This window comes from Mchenga conophoros, linkage group LG23 (genome assembly GCF_057382185.1).
Source record: "Mchenga conophoros isolate Kocher_MC1m ecotype Shallow Benthic linkage group LG23, M_conophoros_male_GT1.1, whole genome shotgun sequence".
Lineage (NCBI taxonomy): Eukaryota > Metazoa > Chordata > Actinopteri > Cichliformes > Cichlidae > Mchenga > Mchenga conophoros.
The window spans coordinates 2,563,490-2,588,669 of NC_140547.1; the positions used below are offsets into that span (position 1 = coordinate 2,563,490).

At 42.0% G+C, this 25,180-nt stretch overlaps 1 protein-coding gene across 7 annotated transcripts; it reads left to right on the plus strand.

The window, feature by feature from the left end:
• Positions 1-214: 214 nt before the first annotated feature.
• On the plus strand, positions 215-24,790 carry eps15 (epidermal growth factor receptor pathway substrate 15). Of its 7 annotated transcripts, none has more exons than XM_085263959.1 (25): positions 215-351; positions 3,074-3,115; positions 3,671-3,760; positions 3,842-3,889; positions 3,985-4,080; positions 4,303-4,365; positions 5,592-5,717; positions 5,937-5,996; positions 6,208-6,468; positions 6,680-6,825; positions 7,459-7,615; positions 10,289-10,371; positions 13,876-13,948; positions 15,270-15,431; positions 15,520-15,717; positions 16,064-16,435; positions 16,728-16,811; positions 17,182-17,344; positions 17,438-17,494; positions 17,622-18,016; positions 18,518-18,587; positions 18,759-18,829; positions 19,264-19,399; positions 19,549-19,754; positions 22,609-24,790. In XM_085263959.1, the coding sequence occupies exons 1-25, from the start codon at positions 325-327 to the stop codon at positions 22,747-22,749; spliced, it is 3,327 nt and encodes a 1,108-aa protein (XP_085120085.1). In that variant the 5' UTR covers positions 215-324; the 3' UTR covers positions 22,750-24,790. The 7 variants fall into 7 exon arrangements, with proteins under 7 accessions (XP_085120085.1, XP_085120090.1, XP_085120089.1 ...); XM_085263964.1 differs by having other exon boundaries at positions 15,520-15,687; XM_085263963.1 differs by having other exon boundaries at positions 6,208-6,444.
• Positions 24,791-25,180: the final 390 nt, after the last annotated feature.

Consider the following 25,180-nt stretch of genomic DNA (forward strand, 5'->3'; position numbering starts at 1 on the left):
GGATATTCTATTTATCTATATATTTTTAAATGCCTTATATATTAGACATTTAAAATATATTTTAGAACGACCCATAGAAAAATGAATTGCCGATAGCAAAATGACGCAACTAAAAGTAAAGAAATTCATAGAGTGGGTGTTTCAAGTCTTTATTTGTTATTTATCTGTTATTTATCTCTGCATCCATTGGCTTTTGTTATTTGTGCACCTCCTCGCAGCGACGGAGGGATGGTCGGTCCCTGAGGTCTGGCTTCAGGGTTTTCAGCGGCCTCTACCGCTGCCTGTCGTCAGCGCAGCTTGGAAGCGGTGGGAAACAGAAACACTATGGCTTCCAGTCTGTCTCTTACTCAGGTAACACTGTCTTACAACTCAAATATAACGACAGCAAACGCTTTCTGCCCTCTGCCTGTTACGCTCGGAGATGTTTCGGCAGCGTCGGTTAAGTCTGGCTGAAAGAATCGCGGGCTTTCTTTGATTCTGGTTCCTCTTTTGGAAGTTTAGCCCTGCTGTGACTGGGAAAAGTTTCTTCCTAATCTCTTTGGGGACTGCGTAAGGGCGTAGCTAGCTAGCTAGCCTGCTAGCTAACAGCTAGTTTGTGACCAGTGTTGGGCTGTTTTAGAGTCGCTTTATCAAAGTTGAGATAAACCGTGTAAGCTAGCGCTACTCGTCTTCGTTTCCTTTCGGGTGTTTTCTAATCGTATTTAGTGCTGCCCCGGTTTGCTGCAGGCTATTTGGGTGTTGGGCTGCCCATGTGTGGCTCTGCTGTGGCTCTACTGTCACATTTCTGCTACTTCAGCCTCTGCTAACATTGTTTTTCTCTGATAAAGCACCCAAGCTATATACAGTAAAGCTTGTAGCCTATGTGTTGGATTTCCTTGCCTCGTATGTAGCTTTGTTACATGGTTAGACTGAATAGGCTGCCTTGTTATTGCTATTATTAGAAGTAAACATGCTTCGGTGATTGGCTTGGTGTCTTTCCCCCCTGTGACCTTTCAAAAGTGGACAGCGTTAACAGTTACCCTGTTAGCTGCTGCTGTTAACAATTAGTTAATAGAGAAAACTCCTCATATCGTTAGCTGTTATGTTGTAACTAGCAAGAGGAAGTGAATTGTACAAGCAACTAGCCACCTCTACTGTGGTAAACGGTTGCACAGTTGCTGCTAGCTAAATTAAGTTCTAAATAATGTAGCGTCAGAATGTGTTTGTGTTGTTTAGGAGGCTACGGGCAGGTTAAATTAGCAGCTTTCAGTTGTGGACTTGTTACCTGAGCTGCCGTTACCTCCAGCAACAGACAAGAGTTGCCTGCCAGGAGCAGCTTTGAGATCCTTGTCTCTCAAATGGCTTAAAACCTGTGTTTATCTGGGAGCTGTGGGAGTTCATTGGCCTGTCAGGCACCAGTGCTTGTTGCAAGTGTTCCTGTCAGATGCCCGATAATCCCCAAACTCGCCTCATGTTTGGTGTTGATAGTGACATCAGTGTGCTTTATTACCATGGGTGGTTATAATCTCTAGAACAGTCTAGCCTGTCCCGCCAGCTCCTGCGCCCTGATGTTTCTGGCTATCTGCTGCAGTTTTGTATGGGCTAGCTGGGGGATGATTGAGGGGTGTTTTTTCAGTGCTCAATTAAAGTCACCAGTACAAAGACCACAGTGTTACAGACGCCAACAGTCCCAGGCACACTATTGTGTGTCATAGGGGAAAAGAAAAAAGTTGCATTGACTAGAGAAAGATATGTGTGTGTCAACAGTTATTTCACTGTAAACTGGTGGGTGAAAAAGCTGACTGATAACTTTGCTTTTTGTGTGCGTGAGTTGTTTTCTGTGTCAGGTCTAAGTCTGTTTTACAGTAGAGAGTAATCTCACATGTGTCTGAAAGCCTTAGCCTCCATTGACCAGCCACTCCCTGGTTGATTCACACTTGAAACAATTACTGTCCATCCCTTTCCTCGCTTTCTTGCACCTGCCAATTTGAAACCAAACAACCAGTTGTCAGTTTCAGTTACACAAATAAGGAAGCACTGCTTTATTTCCTCTTTAGTCCAATGGTAGACATTTTTCTTAACAGAGGAAAGAGGGGTGTTTAGGGAGGACATGACAGAAGGCCAGACTAACTGTTGCCTTTGGAGTGATGCCTTGTTGTAAATGCCTAAAGCTGACCAAGGGGCCCCAGGAAATGTAGCCTGCATCCTGAAGTTATCACAAAAGTTATCACTCTCTGTGCATGCAACTCAGCATAAACCTTCTGGTGTATTCTGAGTCATCCATCATTCTCCAGAGTATTTGTATAGATCTTTACGAGGAAATGCAGAGTAGCTTTTCAATGAAACAGCTGTTTGGAAAAGCGATATTTTCTCAGCCTCAGTGACATTTAAACAGTTTCTCTTTGTATTAATTGAATATATTTAGGTTGTGGCTTGTTTTTGACCAGATATACAGCTCAGGTGCGTCAGCATTTTCAGACATGTTTTATTTCAACTCAAAAAGACAAAATAACTGCCTCATTTTAGTGGGGGGAGACTGTGGTAATTATTAACAATGCTGCATAAATACGGATTTTTCTAAGCAAAATTACACAATATTTGATGTGCTTATATGGCAGGAAGTAGGAAAGTTTAAGAAATCGCTTTTTTCAGGCATTTGTTAAGAGTAAAAGTTGGATTTATTGTAATTATAAGCAGCTGACTTATTAATGATGAAAACTGCTGCACCTTGTTGCTACTCATTGTCATAGATGCTGTATTGTTTTTGTCTTTATTTGTTATCCCACCTGTAACACAGCCATTATAAACTTTTTGGTTTTACAGTCACACTGTGGCTTCTTTAATGGTAAAACGTTCTACTAAATGAGTCATTAAAGTAATTTTTAGTTGTTTTTAACACATTTGGCCAGTGGCTATACTTATAACAAGCAGCTCTTTAACTGGCTCAGTGGATGTCAAACTCTTGTTGGTTATTTCAGAGCTAACTTTGAAAAATCATTTGAACGATTAGTGTTAGATTGTTATAAGGAACATTTTTGAATTTAGGTAAAAATGACTGTTTTAAATTTTTATACTTCTCTTTCTCCTTAAACAGCTCTCCAGTGGAAACCCCATCTATGACAAATACTATCGTCAGGTATGCCATTGTATCTTTCCCATGGGTTACAGTGTGTGTGCATATAACTCCTGCATAGTTTGGCTTTAAATGGCTCTGGATGGAGATGGAGATAATCAAAAAAAATAAAATCTTCCAATGAGAGGATGTGGTTTTTGTAGTTTCAGCACACAAACTAAACCTGCATTTATACTGCTGTCTTGCAGCGAGCAGTGATCTCACTTCTCTTTATCAGTTTCAGTGCCTGTGTCCAATAAAGGAAGTACCTCAATGAATTAATAATGTTTCCCTTTGCCCAACATGTCAGCAGCACTCCCTTTGAGCCTCATGAAAGACGACTAAGCCAATAGACTGCTGAGAAAATGTCTTTGGTTTATTACCAGCATTGATTTAAATGACTCAGAGGCTCCAAAGCCGATTTTCATGGTTTTCAGTTGTTCCCCATCTTTTTTCGAAGCTAAGAGTTTTGTCTTTGTTAGCATTTTAGCTTGTTATACTGATAGTTTCTAAGATGAGATAAGCTTTAATGTGTGTGTGTGTCTGTGTGTGTGTGTGTGTGTGTGTGTGTGTGTGTAGGTTGATCTGACTGGCAGCGGGCGAGTGGCAGCAGCTGATGCAGCTCTGTTCCTAAAGAGGTCAGGTCTGGCTGACCTGGTCCTTGGGAAGGTGAGTGGAGACGCAGCTCTCTGTTAGCTTTAATGTTCTCATCGATGCTAACAGATGTTTTATCTGTAAATGTCTCCTTAGATCTGGGATTTGGCAGACTCTGAACGAAAGGGAGCACTCAACAAGCAGGTACCAGCACACTGTCAAGTAGCTCCAAAGTGAACTCCTTCAGAAATGTGTTCATCATCACCAGGCTTACGTCACTCTTCTTCTTCTGCCCTCAGCAATTCTTCATAGCCCTGCGGCTGGTGGCTTGTGCTCAGAATGGCCTGGAGGTGGCGCTCAAGAGTCTTAATGTGGCTGTTCCTCCCCCGAAATTTGTAAGTCTGCTCCTGTGTGCTATAAATCCACACTGTGCCTGCTATTAAAGTCACTGCTGGTTATTTGAAGTCCAATACAGTAGATCTGTGGTATATTCACAGGTGCTTGTTTCACTACAAACAACTTTAACTGTTAGTATTTGGTCTTGGCTTTTAGAAATATTCTTTAATGTATTTTTAATGCAAACACTGAAATAGAAAAATATTTGTGCTCATCTCCAGCATGACAGCAGCAGCCCACTGTTAGCAGGAGGAGGGGCTGCTGACCTTCCCTGGGTTGTCAAGGTGAGGCGCGCTCCAACGTGCTATCTTTTTGTCTAAATATAGTTGTGATTGTTTTTTTTAATTCTCATGTTTTCCTAGTTTTATCTCCTTTTTTGTTACCTTAAGAGAAGCATCATATTTTTTCGTTGTGATCATTTAAGCAGTATGTATAGTTCTGCAATCCCAGTGCTACTTGTTAATAAGCATGAATCAGAAGTACCAAAATGATCTTCTTTTTTCTCTATGTGCAGCTGAAGGCCAACATTTCTCTGCTGCTGAGATGCTGGTTAGCGTCTTGAGTCTGTTTATATTGTTTGAAGATGCTCAGATTTTCATTATCAGCGACATAATTTGAGTCAAACGGACAGATCGGGTCAAAGGGTTCGGAGACAATGTGACTTTGTAACACCAAGTTTATCATATTTGATACACGAGTTTGTAAAACCCTTTTCATCAACAGTGTGATGGGTTTTTTAAGCCTAACGCCCCAAAATGGTTTTGTTTAAAAACAAAAAAATGTGGCCAATAAATTGCACCAAAATGTTGGATGTAACATAAATGACACTAATAAAAAAAACAAAAAAAAGTCACATTGATATTTAGTTTAAAACAATCTCAGAAGGTTAAATAAAAACTCAAGTTTAAAAAAGAAACCTCTGAATTATTCCGTGGTTCAGGCTTTAAGAGTGGTTAAGAGAAGCAAGGCTGAGACGATGTAGACATGTGCAGAGGAGGGATAGTGGAAATACTGGACAAAGGATGTCAAATATGGAGCTGCCAGGCAGGAGGAAATGAGGCAGACCACAAAGAGGAGGATGTGCAGACTGGTTGGTGTGACACAGGAGGATGTTAGGGACAGGCTGGGATGTCGGGCCTCTGTGGCGACCCCTAAAGGGAGCAGCTGAGAAAAGAGGAGGAAAAGAGCTCTTTTTACATACAAGATTCACAACATGCTTTAATGAAGCCAATATGCAGCTTGCAAAATTAGATTTACAAGCAATGAAAATGGGGAAGAAAAAGCCACTGAAGTTTAAAAGGAAATTAAAGACTAAGAATTACGGGATGTTTTTCATCAAAGCAAAGCTGTGTTTGCAGAACGTTCCCACGTACAGACGTGGTGGCTTTGAATGTTTGTTGACTTGGACAGGTGTATAAGACTGACCTTATCTGACCAGCCTAAGCTGCACATCAGTCTATGCCTCCATTAGAGTGATTTTCATCGTGCAGCTGTTTTATTTTTCTTCCAGCCTGAGGAGAAGATGAAGTTCGATTCCATCTTTGACAGTCTTGGCCCAGTAGGAGGGATGCTGTCGGGAGAGAAGGTCAAGCCCGTCCTGCTTAACTCCAAATTGCCGGTGGACATCCTGGGCAGGGTATGATTCTCAAACAGGACTCTTTGATGTTAGTTTCAAGTTTTTGCTTTAGTGAAAAATGAATAGAAACCACACCATACAGTAACACTGGAGCTTAATACGGAAGATTTAAAGCGTCAAAAGAAAGTGAGAGTCTGTAGCGAGTTGGCGGTGTGGCACTTGTTATTTTGCAGTTTTGTGATGACTGATGCTCATCAATAATATCTCTGTGTGTTGAAGGTGTGGGAGCTCAGTGACATAGACAGAGACGGCATGTTGGACAGAGATGAGTTTTCTGTGGTAAGACTCGAGTTAATATTACAAATAAGGTTTTAGTATTTGTTCACAACTGGTTTCACTTTAGGTTGTTCAACTGTGTACTGAGTCATAGGATCTTAAATTATTTCTATAGTTCTGAATCGAAAAGATCCAAGACATGAGGAGGAAGTGTGAAGACTGAACTGCAGGATGCTGGGTAATCATTTCTCATTACTTTGTTGCCCTTTCCCAGGCTATGTATCTGGTGTACAGAGCTCTAGAGGGGGAGCCTGTTCCCATGTCCCTACCGCCTCCCCTGGTGCCACCCTCCAAGAGGAAAAAACCTTCGGTGCCTCCCGTGATGCCCCTGTTACCCTCGCCCCCCTCTGTCAAAGACAGTCGCTCCTCCCACGCTGGCTCTAAGACTATGCCCCACCCTCCTAAACCCACCCCAGCTCCTGCCCCTGTCCCAGCACCAGCAGCTGCCCCTGTGAGTACAGGCTCCACCTCTCCTGTGAGTGCAGTGCCTGAGAAGTATTATTTTACTACTACACTGGTACATCAACAGTTACGATGATTTCAAACTGGCTAGTTCAGTGTGTTTTTCAAAAGAAAAAGACTAGAGGAAGTGCGAAGGTTTGTGAATCTCTCGTTGCTGTAAGTTGTTCTGAATGTTCCCGCGGTGGCAAGGAGTGTGGTTAAGTTTGTTTTCTCTCTCTGTACAGTGGGTAGTATCGCCAGCAGAGAAGGCGAAATTCGACGAGCTGTTCAACAAGACGGACGCCGACATGGATGGCTTGGTGTCTGGCCCTGAAGTCAGAGATATATTCCTCAAGACCGGGCTGCCCTCCGCTACACTCGCACGGGTTTGGTAAGTACCGTCACTAAAATCTCCTCCTTTGACTCCTCTGTCCAGCTTCTACTCAAAGAATCAGTTACTCTGTTTTACGTGTTTACCTCAGAGAGCTTTGCAATTTGTGCAACATAAGGCATCCTGTGCACTTTGCTCTTCTGTTCACACAAACGAAGGAAAAAGGAGGAAGAAACTCCATGAAGTGCTACAAAGGATGATTTGCAGAGAGACGTGTCATAAGAAGTAGATAAATAGTTATTTTACACTAGAGAGAAATAATAGTGTTGGAAAATAAGGTGCTTATGTGTTTTAACAATAGCATAGATGGTTAGAAAAGATACAATGTTCATAAAACATCTGTGAAACATTCATTTTTACACTTTATTTATAATAAGTGAAATGTAAAAACATATTCTAGTTTCAGCTATAATTGAATGTTGCAAAATGCAGCAGTGCACTATGTGTTCATGCACACGACCAGCAGATGATCTTATTATGGATTTTTATCTTCATGTGGCTGATTAGCTTCTGTGTGTATTGGTTTCCCTCACATAATGATTAGCCTGGCCATCAAAAATAGGCACTGCCTGAAGTATAAATCGTTACTGTCTTATGTAACCTGTGTGCTTTTGTTTTTTTCTTTCCCCTCAGGGAGCTCTGTGACATTGGAGACATAGGGAAACTGACGCGAGAGCAGTTCGCATTGGCGCTTTATCTAATTAATCTGAAACTGACCAAAGGCTTAGACCCTCCACAAAATCTGTCCCCAGAGATGATTCCTCCGTCTGACAGACAAAACATCAAACAGGTGAGTCGCTCTCAACACTCGAGTTGTGAATAATTATTAGTGATGTTTGGGTCCTTTTTACCCCTCAGCAGTAAAAGGTTCATCACCACACGGGCCAGACGGGTAATCGGCACGAACATCCAGTTAATGAACACAATAACTTGAGAACGAGATGATGTAGCATTTTCTTATTGATACTGTAAGGCTACTATTAAAAACGAAGGCCAGAGGTCAAGTTTCCTGAAAATCTTGTGAATGCAGTAACTCGAGAAGGAAGTCACGTAGGATTTACAAATAAATGCTTCCAGGCTGTTACTATTTTATTTGTTATTATATTAATAACGGCCTGATACTAGCCATTTTCCTCATATCGGTTTCTAGATAAAACAGCCAATAAATGAAAATGTAGTAAGTAGGGCTGCACAATTAATCGTTAGAAAATCGCGATCTCGATTCATACTTATGTGCGATCTCATTTCCAAATGACAACGATTTAAAAAAAAAAGAAAAAAAAAAGACGACGATTGTACCGCATTTTGATCCGGGACGTAATCTGCATGAAAACAAGCGCTCACTCTTCCCGCTCAACAAATGACAAGGGCGGAGCCTTGTACCACGTGATACAGAAGGTGGCTGCTAACATTGGCCGGGAAAAAACAACGGAGAGCACGTCAGGGATGACGAGAAAGTGACTGGAACCACCCAAACATCAATAACAGGAACCTTATACAGCGCTTCCCTATACCCGTCGACCTCCCGCAGGCACAAAGAAATTACGGAGGCTATCACTTATCACCTGACCAAAGATATGGCTCCATCAACACTGTGCAAAACGAGGGATTTAGGAAAATGATCAACACCCTAGACAAACGCTACACAGTGCCGTCCAGCAACTATTTTTCTATTGTTGCACTACCTGCTCTATACACGCAGTGTCGGAATTTCAAGCAGTACAAGATTTTGCAGCAGCGACAAAATGTGAGACATTTGTTGTTTTTATGTTTATTTATTGTTTTTATGTTCAGTCTCAACTGTTACGAAGTTGATGTGCAGTTAATAAGTGCAATAAATATTTATACTGGAAAAGAAAATCGTGAGAGAATCGTGATCTCAATTCTAAGCCAAAAAATCGTGATTCTCATTTTATGCAAAATCGTGCAGCCCTAGTAGTAAGTAAGCTAAAGATGAGAGCAACACCCTTCAACTGTGTTATGACTGTTGATGTTGCATAGTTTGTCCACCAGAGGGCACTCTGTAATTTCCCTTTTGTAAGTAAGTAAAATTTATGTATTTAGCGCTTTACGCAGATAAAAATCACAAAGTGCTTTACAACAAAGAAAATGAAAAATGAAAAGAATGGAAATACAACAAATAACAATGTAAAACAGTAAAATACAACAAATTAATTAAAAGCTTGCCTGTATAAAAATGCCTTCAGCTGCTTTTTAAAAGAACCAGTGGACTCTGTACAGCGTGAAACCAGTGGGAGAGAATTCCACAGCCGTGCTGCCGCTGCCTGAAAGGCCCGATCGCCACGAGTTTTAAATTGAGCGCGTGGGGCCACCAGCAGCCTCTGATCTGATGACCTTAGCAGGAAGAAGAATGCGGTGGTTGTTTGGCAACACCGCAAACAAACAACAACTCGCTGATCTGAGCATAAACGAGCTATCTACAGCTTTCTGTGATGATAAAACAAGTTTCTAAATCAGCCGATATATCAGATATTTAAATCACCAAATATTAGTGTTTGGTTTGATTTTAAGAACCCAGCAATCGCTTGCAATTCAAGAATTAAAAACGCACAAAAACTGATCTCATGGACGCTGAAAGATCCTTAATAATGAGACTGATTGATAGTGAATTGGAGCAGCTGTCTTTTTTATAGCTTAAAACAGACTCTGGTTGCAGTTTTCACCATCTGTTTACAGCAGTGACTTATAATTTTCCATTGCATCAGCACTGTTAGATATAAATTATGTTGCTTGTCTTAATTGTGGCTTTCAGTGATGTATTTTTCTCTTGGTGTGTTTGTGCGTGCGCGTGTGTGTGTTGTGTATTTTTCCTGTTAAGCTTGCAGCTGTGTGTGTTTCTTATTTCCTCTCTCTGCAGCAGTTTTGCTTTACCTCATCTTTTTGCATTTTTGCATTTCATCCATTTCACGTGCACTGACACAATCCTGAGTGAGTGCGATTCATCAGAAACAGTCTAGTGCATCTCATAACTCTCAACAGGTTGCCTCTTTTCTTATCTGACGTAGTTTTATCCTAAATATTTGAATTTGATATTTAGTTTCCATTTGCCCTTGTGCTTTTGAGGGAAGCTGACGAGAAACAAAGGTTACTGTTTTTAGTTTTTGAGATGCACTCTTATCGCTGTATCTGTTTCTGTGGTTGTGTGTTTTTATCAAGGCTTTGAAGACGTTTTAGATTTTTTAAATTCTCAGTAGTATAGTTTAAGTGGTATCAGCTAGGCTGCTTTTAAAACCGCTGTTCCCCAAGTCCTGCCTGTTGAGCCTCTAACAGTAGATGACTTGATGAAAAGCCGTTAGTGTAGTTCATTTGTTTATTTATGCTGTGACTGTCTTTTGTGCTAAGAGTTGTAATGAGTCGCTGGTCTCTAGTACTTTCATCTGCATATCAGTAATGTGGGTGTTTCTTTCTTATTGGTGATATTGAGTTTTCCTGTCCTCACCAGAACAACGCAGCTAACCTAGCAGCCGACTTCTCTGCCATCAAGGAGCTGGACTCACTGAGTAACGAGATTGTTGAACTACAAAGGTAATCATTTCTCCTCACATTTAAAGAAGAAGAAAAAAAAAAAGGCAAACACCTACATGTTATTAACAGAGTGATGGCGGTGGAGATGATTTCATTGGTGGTTTATATTGTTGGCCTAAAGATGAAGGGTTCAAGCTGGGTGTTTGTGAGCCTCTGCTGGTTCAGGTATGCAGGAGGGACACACTCGCACTTCTTTGAGCACAGCCAAAGTTCCAGTAAAAATAATAAACACTTGTGTTACTGCAGCAGCAGATGGTTAAAAAGACAAGAGGTGGAAAGGGTCTGAACTGAAAGCCAGTAAGAACTTACTCCATTTGATGTATTTTAACTATATATATAACAGAATGTAACACCTGCACGTGTAAAGAGATGGCCACTCTATTTGATTCCCATACCACCCTAAGAAAATCTCTCTAGATCCGCCCCTGGAGAGGGTGTAAACTGTTTGGGATTAATGGGATTTCTGCACTGATTATCTGCATTGTCTGAATGTCATCTAAGTAGTAATCATAATCAAACACAACAGAAATAATGACACACAATAATAGCACTTGGCTGAAGACTCTGCGGTCACTCAGAGTGCAGAGGGAACCTCAGCGCTACTAAGTCCCAAAGCCACTTTAAGTCCGATGAAGCAGAGGGGGAACCTGCAGGTGTTGGATGTGTCCTTGATCCAACACACCTGATTCAAATGGTTAAATCACATCTTTTAAGTTTGGTTGATGTGAACAAACCTCATTATAACAACTTTTATGGGATCTTAAAAGAAGCTTCAAAGAGACCCACGAAGCCTAGAAAGGCTACAAAATAATTTCCAAAGACCTTGTAGGCAATCACGTTACAATAAGCAGTGTAGAGAAAAATGTGATGGGAGTGTTGTCAGTCAACCTTGGAGTGGGCGTGGTGAGGCGAGTGCACCGAGAGCAAAACCTTTAGTCGTGACGGAGGTTAAAAAACCCAGGGGAGCAACATAACATCTGCACCAGTCACCTGTTAAAGTCTTTGTCTCCACAGTAAGAAATGCACAAGTTAAAATGGTGTGAATGGAAAGACACAAATAAAACCCAGAGATCACTGAGAAGAGGACAGATTTCTATGTAGATGTGACAACAGTAGTTGAACTCTTTGGCAAAAATGGAAAAATTGTAAATAAATAAAAATACCGAAACCTTCGCACAGTGAAGCATGTTGGCGGGAACATTGGTACATCAGGGTCTGCAGGCCTCGCAACATTTCAGAAAACAATAGATTTAAAATGATAACGACACAGGGCCATGTGAGGGCAGCAGTGCATAACCTGAGGTTTGCCTTTGTGATCAAAGCAAAAAGAACGGTTCAAAAACAAGGTGATTCGTTTTTCTGAAAGTCATAACCTTGACTTAGTAGAGATCCTGAGACACGACCTGATTCCAGACTTTATGTTTTTACCTTCTTTTGCCTTTTTACTTCACATGATCTTAAATGCCAGATGTACCTTTAAGTAAAAGCTGCAGCAGCTGTACATTTGCATGCATGCTTTGCACATGGAGTCTTGGTTTGAGCAGTTGTCATAGTAATGGATTTCATTTCCATACTTCACAGAACGTAGCTTCCCTTTTCGTGAAAACTGAGAGGGAGAAGTGAGAAAGTGGCCTTTTCTCCTACCTCTGCCTTCCAATAAACACACATAGAATCTCACACACACTAGACGACAGTTGTTTGAAGTAAGAAGGATGGAAACTGAGTTAGAAATCACCTGCGGACAGATTTTATTTAATAAGAGTTTGGAAAGATGAAGCGTCTTTGCTGCTTCAGAATGGGGCAGCAGCCTTCTGTTCAGGATAAGGAGGTTGGCAGTGATGATGACGATGATGCTGATGGGTGAGTAGAAGTTGGGAACGGTTCCCTTTGCATTTGCAGCTCGTAGATTATCAGGGGAGTTTTGTGTTTGTTGTGTGGCGAGCGATAGAATAGTTTTTTAATAAGTTAAACTGAGGCATAATTTCTTTTGTGTCTTCACACAACAATATTAAAATGTTAGTTTTGTTAAGGTTGTGTGAAAAATACTGAACCAAAAACAAATGTAAGAGAACAAATGAGCAGAAATACTTACTGAAAAACATGTTTAAGTAAAAACACCAATCAGTAGGGCTGTTCGATGTAACGATATATCTGATGACGATATAAAAACCTCTATCGTTTCATTTCACGCTATCGTTTGTTTCGTGGTGTCGCAAAATAAACTGTTTACAGCAATATTTTGTTCATGGTTCTGATGTCACTGGAGTTATTATTAATTTATTAAAGTTCTCTCTTTCTCTTATATTTAATATAACCACACTACAGACGGACAAGCGCCTGTTTTTATGCGTTGTCGTTAGCAACAACGACGGTAACGCCATCGCGCGTCCGCTTGTTTATGTTCCACATAAAACTTTCACAATAAAGCTCAAGATCCTGTTGAGACTTTTCAAAATAAACTGAATCACGTGAAAGATGCAGATTATTTATGGATGAGAAGTAAAAAGAGCCGCCAGCAGCACGCCGTGTAATAAATACTCACAAAGAAAACGGCGCCGTTACAACTTATGTCTAAAAATGTATCGTTTCATGCATCGGTTAAAACACTCGACTCCAGCTACACGACGCGCAGCTGGAAACACTTCACGCAAGTCGAGCTGCCCGAGATTCACAGAATTTACAGAAAATGTTACATTGTTGTGATTTACATCGTTATCGGACGATAGATGTCTGATATCGGGAGATGAGGTTTTGGTCATATCGCACAGCCCTACCAATCAGGATCTTTTCTTTACCTCTGTATGTGCTTCCTCTTTATTTCCCGTTTCTGGTAATTGTTCTCAGTTTTCCTTTGAGCTGAAAATACTAGCATAAAATCCCTTAGAGTAATCGTTTATATTCAATAACAGAGTTAAATGTCAGCGAGGCCCTTTTTTTGTGTCTAATGGTTTATATAACACCTTACCACAGCACTCAACACAAGCACAGGATTCCTTTAAAGGTAGTTGAAGTATCTTTTGTGCACAAGTTATGACGCTTCCTTTCTACCCCACCCGTCTCTTCTTTCCCTCTTGCTGCATGCTTGAAAAAGCGTAGAGAGGATGAGCACACGGACGGCTCAGATGATAGATGTTGGAGGTTGGCAGATCATCACTCGTCCCTCCTCCTCTCTTTCTCCCTCCATCCCCGAAGCAGCCATCTGCTTCTCGCTCTTTCTCCCACGCGTTTGACTGAGCAAGTACGTGCTCGCTTTCTCCGACACTTATCCTCGCAGTCGCCCACAGCGCAGCGCTCACACACACCTGCTCTCGCTGCAGGACTTGATGCTGCTTTCTCTTCTGTAAAGTTGGGAGTCGAGGAGAACATCATGGTGGCCGAGGGAGAGGAGCTGGTGGTGGTTCAGGGGCCGGGTAAAGCATGCTCACTAGAGAGCTGGCTTGGGCTTGGTGGGCTGGTGCTCTCCTTGGTGGTTAAATACACCTGTCTCCTTTGCTGCAACCCCAGGGAGAAGAGCTCTGTGGAGGAGGAGATCAAGGAGAAGGAGGAGGCCATCCGACAGCGCAGCACCGAAGTGCAGGTGAGGTCTCTTTGTGAGATTTTACCTGTATTCTAAATCACTGGTTTACAAAAACTCTTGCTGGAGCACAGTTAATATGCATTAAACGCACGTGTGCATTTCTGTCTGTTTTCCCTTTAAAAACCAACAAACAAGCAAAACAAATGCAGGTTGGTAAGCTCACTTTTATGGGGCTGAATGTTCTGGAGGAGAAGATCAATAACACATTTGATTTGCAGTCTGAGACGCTTGTTCAGAAATGCAGTTAATGATACTCGGAGAGGAAGAGAGGAAGAGGCTGATCTGCCTCGTCTGGGCTCTATTTTGGGAGCTGTTTGGCTTAAAGGGGCGAGGCTGCAGAGTTCTTTAGGAATGAGTCTGAGTGCGAGGGTGGTATCGAAGGAGCTGATGTAGCTGAATTTTGTAGCTGCACTCGATTGTACTTATGTGCGAGTGCTTCTGGTTATTTATATTGTCTGAGTTTCTTCCTGGACGTGGTATACTGCACATACCCAAGCATTCCCCAGAGGTTAAGAATGGGTTTTGTGGCAGTCGTACCACCTTTGAAATCAAACCCTGGAAAGCCAGCCTCAAAACAGGAAGTGATTTTCTAAGAATCAAGGAAATACAAATTTTCCAACATGGGAATTTTAATAAAGAGAAATACATGCAAAGCACAAGCTTTTATTTCCATAATCTATTCTGCCTTAACATGTTGTTGTTAAAGCACTTTGTGTTGTTTCTGATATTAGTATAGAGATTAAAAGCTGCCGTTGTCCTTTCAGCGACAGCCGCTGCTGAAAGGATGTTAACGATCTCACTGACTCACTGAGCTGCAAAACGATCTGCAGCCTGTAAACGAAAATAATTCCACACTGTGACGTCAGCCTTTCTCCCTCCGGCAAGCTGACATATAACAGCCGATTGAGCTTTTTCAGGAATGGTATTAAAAGTTAGTATTTAGACTAGAAATGTGGTTACTCTGTAACACTGTAACACAGCATTAGTGCACATTATTTCTTAAAATCCTTTACCTTCACTTGGTTTCACCAGTTTTTCTTCTCTATTCTTTTCTCACCTTCTTCATAAAACCATCTACTTACATTTTATGTGAATGTATCTTTTTAATCTTTTATTTTACCACATTTCTCTTGTTTTATTCTGTTGAGCTGATGTAACAGTTACATTTCCCTGATTAATAAAGTTTATTATCTTATTATTATTACTATTATCTTTCCAAAAATCAGTAACTTTAAAGGTTGTTTTCCAAAGTCTCTTTGTTGCTCACTTCCTCTCTGTTATTGAATCTCCCTCCCTCCCCCCTTTGACTTTATGTCCACAGGACCTTCAAGATGAGGTGGCAAAGGAAACCGAAGTATTGCAGCAACTTCAGACTCAGCGTCAGAAGGTTCAAGATGCTTTAGATGAGCTGGACCAACAGAAGGCCTCCCTGGAGGAGCAGCTCACTCACATTCGACAGCAGACCAACCAGGAGACCCAACTTGTAAGTTGCCTCCTTCTTCTTTTTTTTTTTTTGGTAACCTTTTGAGGAGCTGTGTAATTACCTCGAATTCTGGTTACTTTCCTTTCAGATCTCATCTCTGCAGTCAGAGCACGAGGAGCAGGAACAAAGGATATGTCAGTATGAAGAGGAGCTGGTCCAGGCCCGAGAGGAGCTTTTGGCTCTGCAGGAGGAGAGCCGGAAACTTCAGGAGAAGGTCCAGGCTGCCCAGGAGCAGCTCACTCCTCTTCAGGAGTCTGTGCGTGACTCTTTCACACAAGTTGCACAGGTTAAAAGCTCTTCCCTGGTTTCGTACAGCATGTCTGCAGAGAAAATTTTTTTCATTTTCTGGCACCTACGCAGCTGATGGAAATGTTATTTTCCGACTGTAATCAGCAGGCTGCACAACTGTTACATACCCAAACGCATGAATAATAGCTGCAGTGATTATACTGAGCACTTCCAGAATTTCTGTGTGGACAGATGGAGCAACACTGCTGTGGCTCCACCAGTGTGTTCCTAATGCTGTACTTTCTGTGTACACTGGCTACAGAATTCATCATATCTGTGTTTAAGTGTTGTCTCTGCTCTTTAATCGTGTCATTTTTTAAAAAAATTATTCTTCTGGCACGTAGGTCCAACAGAAACTGAACGACCTTCAGGTGGAGGAGCGATCGGTGACTGCTCAGCTCAGCTGGAAGAGAGCCCTTGAGGACAGCTCTCCTGTCATGGTCAATGGATCAGCAGGCCCCGCAGCAGAGCTCCACCATGGGGACCTCTTCCAGAGGGACCTCTTCCAGGAGGACCTTAAAGAACTGAGAGTGGAAGAGCATTCAGATTCAGAGGAGAGAGGTGGCGTGAATGAGAAAGAAAAGGAAGAGGAGAAGGACGAAGAGAGTCCAAAAGCTGGGGAAGATGAAAAGCAGAAACATGATGCCTTGGATGATCTCTACACTGATATGTACAGTCTGTCGAGCCTTGCCAAGCCCTGGGAGAGCAATGTTAGGGTAAAAACTACATGAATAATAATAAGAAGCACTCTTACAGTAGTTTTAAATGTGGACAGACACAGCTGTAAAGCCTAATGCATGCTACAACTGTGCCGTGTTCTTGTGGAAAACATCACAGATAATCTCAAAAAAATCAAAGTGAGTCTCAAAGGAAACTGTCCAGCGACAACAAAAACATGCAACCTACACATTACAATAACCAGATGAGCTACTCCGTCGCTTTAACTCAAAGCTTTTATCAAAAAAACATCAGATGCTGTCCTTTTAAGTTGTGCGTCTGTTCTCTAAGCAGGAACGCAGCAGCCCTGCGCCTGGTGTCTCCTCTGAGGTTACAGAAGATGCAAAGGAGTCACCTAAGGAGACCCCACCGAAGGTAAACTTATTCAAGGATACCCATGGAAACCAATAAACAGCATCTTTGTGACTCCTTGTATTCTTCTGTTCTTCTTCTTGATTTTTATCATTAGTATTTGTTTTCATTGTCATCAAGTGTGACATTTGCGATGTTTGTTTTACCCACATTTCTTTGAAATGTTGTCTGTGAAAAGCTGTTTGTACCAGAAACAGATATGAGATGTTGGACATGCAGCGTGCCAGACAAGTGCATAGACTGACAGCAGACAGCAAAGATGTAACCTGATAGTTGTGTTAAATCATCAGATGGGTGTTAAAACCCCTCCCCCTCCATAACCACAATGCATGATTCACTGTAATGCTCAGAGCGCCGTGCCTCTCTGCGACAGGTTGCATCACCAGAGCCAGAGAGCAAACAGGAGCCTGCAGAGCCGACAGAAACAACCAGCTCCCCCTCTCCGCCTCAGCCTGGCCCTCGCTCCTTGCCACCACAGGGCAGCCCTCCCTCCCTGCCTGAGATGGATTTCTTCCATTCAGACCCTTTTACCGATCGTAAGACCTCATCGTGAAAAATCAAGATGGAAAAAAGAGTGTTTTTAATGCTTGATGAACGCTGGCAGACTGATGGTGTGTTTTCCTTTGTAGACGATCCTTTCAAAGAAGATCCTTTTGGAAAAGCAGATGTTGGAGGTGCTGCTCAAAGTATTTAATGAGCAATAAATCTCACACAAGCACAGCATTGTTTTATTTATATATATATATATATGTCAAATCTGACGAGTGGGTCATATTATTCATTATGTTTCTCCTGCTGTTTATGTTAAATCAGATCCTTTTGGAGGAGATCCATTCAAAGGCTCAGACCCCTTTGCTGCAGACACTTTCTTCACACAAACCTCCAGCACCCCGTTTTCCTCAGAGGACCCTTTCTCTGCTTCAGCCGACCCCTTCGGTACCACTTCTGGCGTGCCGGAGCCAGACCTCTTTGCAGCCAAGGTGAACGATACAGCAGCCGTACCAGCGGGTCCGGATCCTTTCGCCTCCAAATCCACCAATCCAGCGGCAGCATCCAACGATCCGTTCAGCTCTAAAGGGAACAACACAGCTGATTCAGACCCGTTTGGAGGCAAAATGACCAGCACAAAGGAGGCAGACCCGTTTGGTTCTCAAGATGGAGACAAGGATCCTTTTAGCAGCTCCCCGCCGAGCTCTGATCTGGCCGTGGTGAGTAGACCCGCTAATAAAACCTGTTTACAGTGTGTTGAGTAAGATTTTTGTGACAGTATTTTAAGGAATATAATTATTTGTCCCAGATGTTTTATTACCATTCTAAAGGTTTGCAGTAATTTTAGAAGCACCAAGCGTGTACGTCTGAACGCTTATCATCCACTTTATTATATATACTTTATATAAAATATTCTGTATAATAGTTTAAATGCATAGAAATGTGTTAATATCGCTGACATGTAAATTGTTAAGAGGAAGCAGAAACTAATTTATAGCAATGAGTCCCAAAGTTTGGATCTTAGCCCTCTGCTTATAGAATACGTTCGTTTTCTTCCCTTATTGGCTCAGAAAGAGTTAAAATACTGGTGGCCAAAAGAGGAACTGCTACGTTTTTGTTTGATGTACATGCTCTAGTTGTAGGAAATCACGTTACAGGTGAGCGTGTTTGTCCACGCAGGCTGGATTATAAAAACATCTGATGTGTTTGTTTGTGTTCAGAAGGACACCGCAGCATCCAATGACCCTTTTGCTCCCGGTGGTACCGCGGTCAGTGCCTCCTCAGATGCAGGTACAGCTTGTGGCATGGCACCACCCACTGGGGACAGAACTCATAGCAGCAAATAAGAAAATAATGAAAAATAAATAAAGTAAAATGTGCTTTTCTGTTAATAAGATGCTGGATGAGGCATTGAAGTGCTGCTGATTTCATGCACTCGGTCGTTTTTCATTGATGTTTCAGATCCGTTTGCTGCTGTGTTTGGTAATGAGTCATTTGGAGGAGGCTTTGCAGATTTCAGTGCTTTGGCAAAGGTAATTTCCAGATTTTTAATATATCCTCTGTCACGTTGTTTCGTGCATCGTATATACATCATATATAATAAATAATTATCCAGTCTTATGTTAGTTTTGGTTTATATTTGCAACTATAAAAAGCCCCGTGTATGCATGGAAAGGAATCTATATGCACAAAAATGCCTCTGTCTCTGCATAGTAGTAAATCCTGCAGCCTTCTGCAGCCTTGAGCTACTGTGCAGAGAGCTCTTGTGAACTCGGTGTGGAAACACTAATTTCACACTTGCTGTTTACACCACAGTACCTGTACCTTTATTTATCGGGGTTTTACTGATGTGCAACAGAGCTTGCGAGTGATGACGCACATCCTCTGTGCTGTTCTTAAGTAAATTCATGCACCTTCCTGCTTATGTAATCGATATATTTGATTTGGTTGGACCTTTTCATTCCAGTCAAATGGTGCTGAGCAGTTTGGAGTCGACAGCAGGAACCTCTTCCAGGAAGAGAGCCAACCTGCCAGCTCTGATGTGCCCCCAGCCCTGCCGCCAAAAACGGGTACGCCTACCAGACCTCCTCCTCCACCTCCAGGTCAGTTGATCCTGTTATCCAGAAAACAAAAAGTGCCTGTAGCTCTGTTCGGTTGGAACAGTGTAGCTATCACACGTCTGGGGATGTGCCAACAGTGTTCATGAAATAAAACCTGCCTTTGCTGAGTCTGCCCGTCTGTGCCCTGTCAGGTAAGAAATCATCCATCAATCGAACGGAGTCCTCCGACTCCTTCCATCGACGAGGAAACTTCATGCCACAGACTTCAGGAGACTTCTCCTCCTCTTCCTCCTCCTCCTCCCTGCCTGCAAAGGATCCTTTAGCCGACCCCTTCGCCCCCTCCTCCCCTCCTCGCCGCAACGCACGGGAAGCTGATGGATTTGCCAGCTTTGACAAAGTGAGCAACTCCCTCTCCCCATCTCCCTCACCTCCACCTGAATGTCAATAGCCACACCCTCTTCTCTCTCTCTCGCTCTTTGTTTTTTTTTTTTTTTTCCCCCTCCTTGTAAACCAACATGTAGTTACTCAATAAGGATACAACCCCGAACAAATCAGGCCAGCTCTTGAAATCACTCCATCCACTGCCAGTGACGAGCCTTAAAGTGAACTAACCAGCTTATTAAAGCGTCACACGGTAGCACAGGCTTGTAATGTTACGTGATTCATACGCTTCTCCCAGTTAAAACAATAAAATCTTGTAAATCTTGTATTTTTGTTTTGGGTTTTTTTGGTTTCTTTTGCATTTCTGCTGCTTGTGTATATGTCAGACTATTGTTAATAATACAATGCTGTCTAACCCTGTAAACATTTCTTTTCACCCGCTCTATTATGGATTCATAATGAGATTCCACCTCATATAACTCTATGACTGAAGATGCACTCTTACTTTGTGAGGAAATGCATAGAAATTATAGATGCATTTATATATTCTTATTATATATTCTATATAAACCAGAATGTTTGGCAGTGAATGGAGAGATGACAGGCTGCTTGTATTTGGCTTTTTATTAGCCATCCCAACTTTGTCACATTGACATTACTTCCTGTGCAAGTTTAGAGTCTCTATAATTACTGATGTAATTATCTGAGTTTTTATTCTTCTTTTAACACTAAATTTGTCTCAGGGAAATTTTCCCCACCCATGGGGCATAGTGGCATCAGTTGACCTTGACTCATGAGCTGCAGAGTACTGCATTCATACTCTTTATACCTCAAACTTTTTTCAGTAAGTTGCTGTTTTATAACATCACTGATTTGGGATAAACACCTAACGTCGCCTCGAAACATTAAATCAGTGCAGGCTGCTGTGAAAACTTGAACCCAAAGAATGGTGGAGGGGTTTCTTTTTCCTCTCGTTCATTAATGTGCTTCCAAAATTAATATATCTATAATAATATAAATAAAAGAAACCAAGAGGAAGATGATTGTGTGGGTTAATCTTCGGGTCATGGTGGTCAGAGTAGTTCTATTAGTTCAACCCTTTTTAATGCTGCATGGAAATGACCTGTGAAGTTGCATCACATCAGAACACTGTTGATCCTCTCCTGTCACGTGAGCACCCTCGCATGTACCTGTCAGTCGCCGACCTGCATGCACTAACTGTGTCTTTGACTCTCGTTGACTTACACCAGTGCCTCCACCGTTTCTCGAATCATCAAAGTTTCCTTTCCCCTTTACTCTGCTGCTGTTTATTTATACAGGCTTTCCTCTGTTCATCCATCCATCCATTCATTCATCAGTTTGTGTCCGAGCCCTCGTGTGGTCAGCAGTGTGTTGTGGAGAAGCAGATTGACTGTATTCTCTCTGTGTTTCTTTACACCTCTGTTTAATAAAGTGTTGAATCAAGGCCACCATCTCCGGCTTCTATGTGCATCCATGACATCACCACCTGTAAACCCCTGAGTTTAAAGGATCAAGTGTTTTACACGTTCAGTTCATTTATCAGAGGTTTGGACTATGCTTCAGCTTACTGTTGATAACTTCCCACACCATGTGTTGCATTTAGGATGATTTCCCAGCCCATAAAAACCCCTCTGCTGCTTGTCAGCTCTGTAACTTCTGCATTAAAGTGCCACTGCAAACAGAGACTGTAATTCAGCGAATTACATAAATTACCACATGGGCACAACAGTAATAAAGTTAGGTGCATTATTAATCATTATAGATTCATATCAAGGAAGGTTCATTTGGCCACAGGTTGCTCTGTGTGTATATTTGTTACCCGGCGAGACAAACGGATACAAAGAAACCAGGAAATCACATTTCTGAGAAGCTACAGTGCGGTGCGCTGTCAAGTAAATGAACTAAAACATGTAAAACGCTGTAATGATCCTTTAAAGTATCTTAACATGAAAAACAAATAAGAAGACTGAAGTTTTTTTCTTAAAGCTGTGGAATAAAAAGCACCATTTCTCTTTCCATGTATCTTATTTATGTTTGATTTCATTCATATTTAAGAGAATTGGCGGGATGTTGTCTGCAAACTGATAAGTGCATGTTCTCTGTCAGATCCATCACATTCTGTACACGTCTTCTCGTGCATGTTCTTCATACCGTGACCTGTTATTATCGGCTCTAAAACAGTTGCTAGGAGACTCTCCTTTGCATGGCTGGATGCACGTGGGATGACCTCTGTTGCTTCTGTCTGTCATTCGTTAAGAATAATGAACATATTTACACAGTCTGCAATGATTAACCAATTTAACCAGTGGACTGTGTTTCCTTCCTACTCTTTTTGTGACCGTGGAGCTTTCAGTGCATGTGATTGTGGTCCTACAGCTGTGCCTGTTTGTCTTCAGGCTTTTCTAGCATCGCAGTCCCTGCTTTTGCCCTGATCACGTGGCTGCAGGAACTTTGCAAGGGTATATATGTTGGAGGGAGGACTGTTTTCATTTGGATAAAGGGAAATCAATTTCAATCGCCTTTCCTGTTCTTTCTTCTTTTTTTGTAATTTGTTTGGGAGGTCTGCAAAAGTCTGGATTTCTTTTAGACCTCATTGCGATGCACCTTTCTCAGAATGGGCACAGAGCTACAAATTTAGACTCCAATACATGATTTTTTTTTTTTTAGCACCCTACAATTGTGCGTCCTGACTCACTGTCTTTGGTTTCTGGCACATAAATGGTGATTACAAATCAGTCAAAGTGTCCACTTTGAAGGAAAAAGGTCTGCTGCTGGTGGGTTTTCAAAGTTTCAAAACTGCATCCATTGTGTGCGTATGTTTCTTTGTTTCCTCTGTTTTCATGGAGCAGTATCCAACCGAGGAAGACATGATAGAGTGGGCAAAGCGCGAGAGCGAGCGAGAGGAAAAGGAGCGACTCGCCAGGCTCACCCAGCAGGAGCAAGAAGACCTGGAGCTGGCCATCGCTCTCAGCAAGTCTGAACTCTCCTGAGGAGGCCCCGTTCCCCTCTACCGGTCTGGCTCGGCACGGCACGGCACAGCTTGGCCCGGCCCGGCCCAGAAAGCACCAAAGCAAAGTGGGGATTGTACAGGACTGATTCAGCATCACCTGCTGACCCCATGAAGAGACTCAAAACTCATCTCTAACTCGTTCAACCCCCCGACTGTCCATGCTAGAGGAGCGTAACGTTTTTTCTTTTTCTTTCCCCCTTTTTAGAACGAAGATGCAAGAGAAAACTTGTTCTAGTGTTAATGTCGTTTTGCCTTCATTTAAAATCTAGGCAGCAAGCGCTGCGTTAAGTCCCCAGAATGTAATTTATTGTAGCGCGCGCTCGAAACCACTAAACAAACTCGCTACATTTCATTAAATCTCAGCTCTCTTTGTGATGAGATTTTAATAGACGTGCTAATTTTCTAGAACTCAAGAATTCCCAAAATTTTCTTTTTTGGCTCTCGATTAAACTTCTGAAGCAACCACAGTGAACTGGGGAGATTCTGTTTCCCAGTTTGTTCTGTTCTGTAACTCTGTAGGCCCTTTCTAACAGAGTGACCGTGTCCCACTCTCATGCAGGGAAGATGATTTTTTTTGTCTTCATTTAGAGTAGGTCAGGATATTTCAACATTTCTTCGTGTTTAACTGGAAGTTGCGGCTCCTGTAAGATGTGAAATGTGTACAATGTGTAGATTTATACTAAAATGGAACAAATCTGCCACAGCTACCTTTTCCTTTGAAATGTCAGTCCTACCTTGCTCACCGTAGCACCTGTGTCGTGAGCATTAAAGCGCTGATTTGTGTGTGTCGGGGGAGGTAATAATGAATGAAACTACAGCCATCACATTTTATGACTTGGTTTGCATTAAAAACTAGGCCACACTACAGTAGGATGCAGAGCAGAAAGCACACGATCTGTTTTTCTAACATACAAACTAAGTTTCTCTCAAGTACTTTAGGATCTTTAAATCGGTCTAAATTTTTAAATTCATTGTGGCCCGACATGAAAGAATGTAACAAAACGCAAGGTTGTCATAGATGAATGTAAGCGTGGATCCTACCTTAACTGATCATTAGCTGTATCATTAATCCTGATTGATCTCCTTTAGGGAAACTCTCAAGGGCTCCTCAGCAGCTTGAATGCTGAGTGGATAACTACAACTGTGCGGTTGTCATGTTACCACGTGAACATTTGGTCCCATTTCAACGTGTGCCAGAGTCGGTGCTTCACTTGTTACCATTTGTACGATTTTTCTTTTTTTTAATCCAGGAGTCTTTTGCGCTCTGAGAGACTCCCTGGATTTCAGAGTCTTACACAAACACGGTGAAAGTTGTTAAGTGTTTCTACTTTTTCGTTAGAGCGGTGTATTTTCTGGCCGTGCACCTCGACATCTGCAGGGATTTAACTTGCAAAAGACCTCAGATGTGCTGAGGATGCACGCTCACATTGCACTGTGTTATCGGGCCTGTTGACAGCCACACGGCGGCACAGGAAAGCTTTACTAAACGTGACAGAAGGTTTTCTGCTGAGGAAAGGCTACGATGAAGTGCGAGAGGCCTCTGCTCTCTCATTACCTTAGCTCATTTCTTATCAAATAATGCACAATGTTTTGGACAGCTCTTCCTGTTCTTACTACTTTAATGTTTAGCAAGAAGATAGTTTCCTCTTCTCATGTCTAACCAGTGTACTGTCTGTGGCTCATGCAGTACTTCCTACTGAGAGCTCTCGCTCTCCTACAATGAAGTTTATTGTAAATACGGGAGAGCACAGCTGCATGTCTGCTCTCCAGGTCTCTTGTTGTACTAGTTTCATTGCTTCATTGTCATGTATTCAAACAGGTTACTGTCATTTTTAACAATTCTGCACATTTCTCAAAACCAGAACCACTTACTGTACGTTTCTAGGCTTATCCATAAAGCTTTTTAAGCTTCAGGCTAATTGTATTTTATTTTGTACTTCCTAACTTGTAAGAAAAATCATTATTGGAAGGCCTTGGCCATGTAATGCATTTAATTGAAACAGAATAAATATTAAAAATATGTAGTTTTGCAGTTGGTGCATTTTTTTTCCCAGAGCATCTTCTTAATATATTGTCATCCACACGTGATAGTGCCCCTCCTGTTTCTCCTTGTACGACGCACCAGATCCCCGGAGACACAGCAAACCTCCAGGAGGAGCTTCAAAACTGGAGAGAAGTCAGTCAGGAGGAATAACGAGAGCGTAATTGTCTGTGGTCTCCACCTGCAACACCATTCCCTTTTTGGAAGTTGCCTTGTTGTTGCCTCCTGTGCACCTGTTGTCACTTTGATTTACAACAAAGGAGGTGACATGGATTCAGTGCCTCGTGCTTTTGGCTGCTACTTTTCGAGATGACCACAGCAGATCATCAGTCTCCATCTCATCCTATCCCTAGCATCCTCTGTCACCTCT

Excerpts from the sequence above, each read along its gene's own strand:
- eps15 (XM_085263959.1), top strand. The coding sequence starts at position 325 with ATGGCTTCCAGTCTGTCTCTTACTCAG. Across the intron at positions 15,432-15,519 it reads CCAACCAGGAGACCCAACTT|ATCTCATCTCTGCAGTCAGA; the intron begins GTAAGTTGCCTC and ends CTTTCCTTTCAG. Across the intron at positions 18,588-18,758 it reads CAGTGCCTCCTCAGATGCAG|ATCCGTTTGCTGCTGTGTTT; the intron begins GTACAGCTTGTG and ends TTGATGTTTCAG.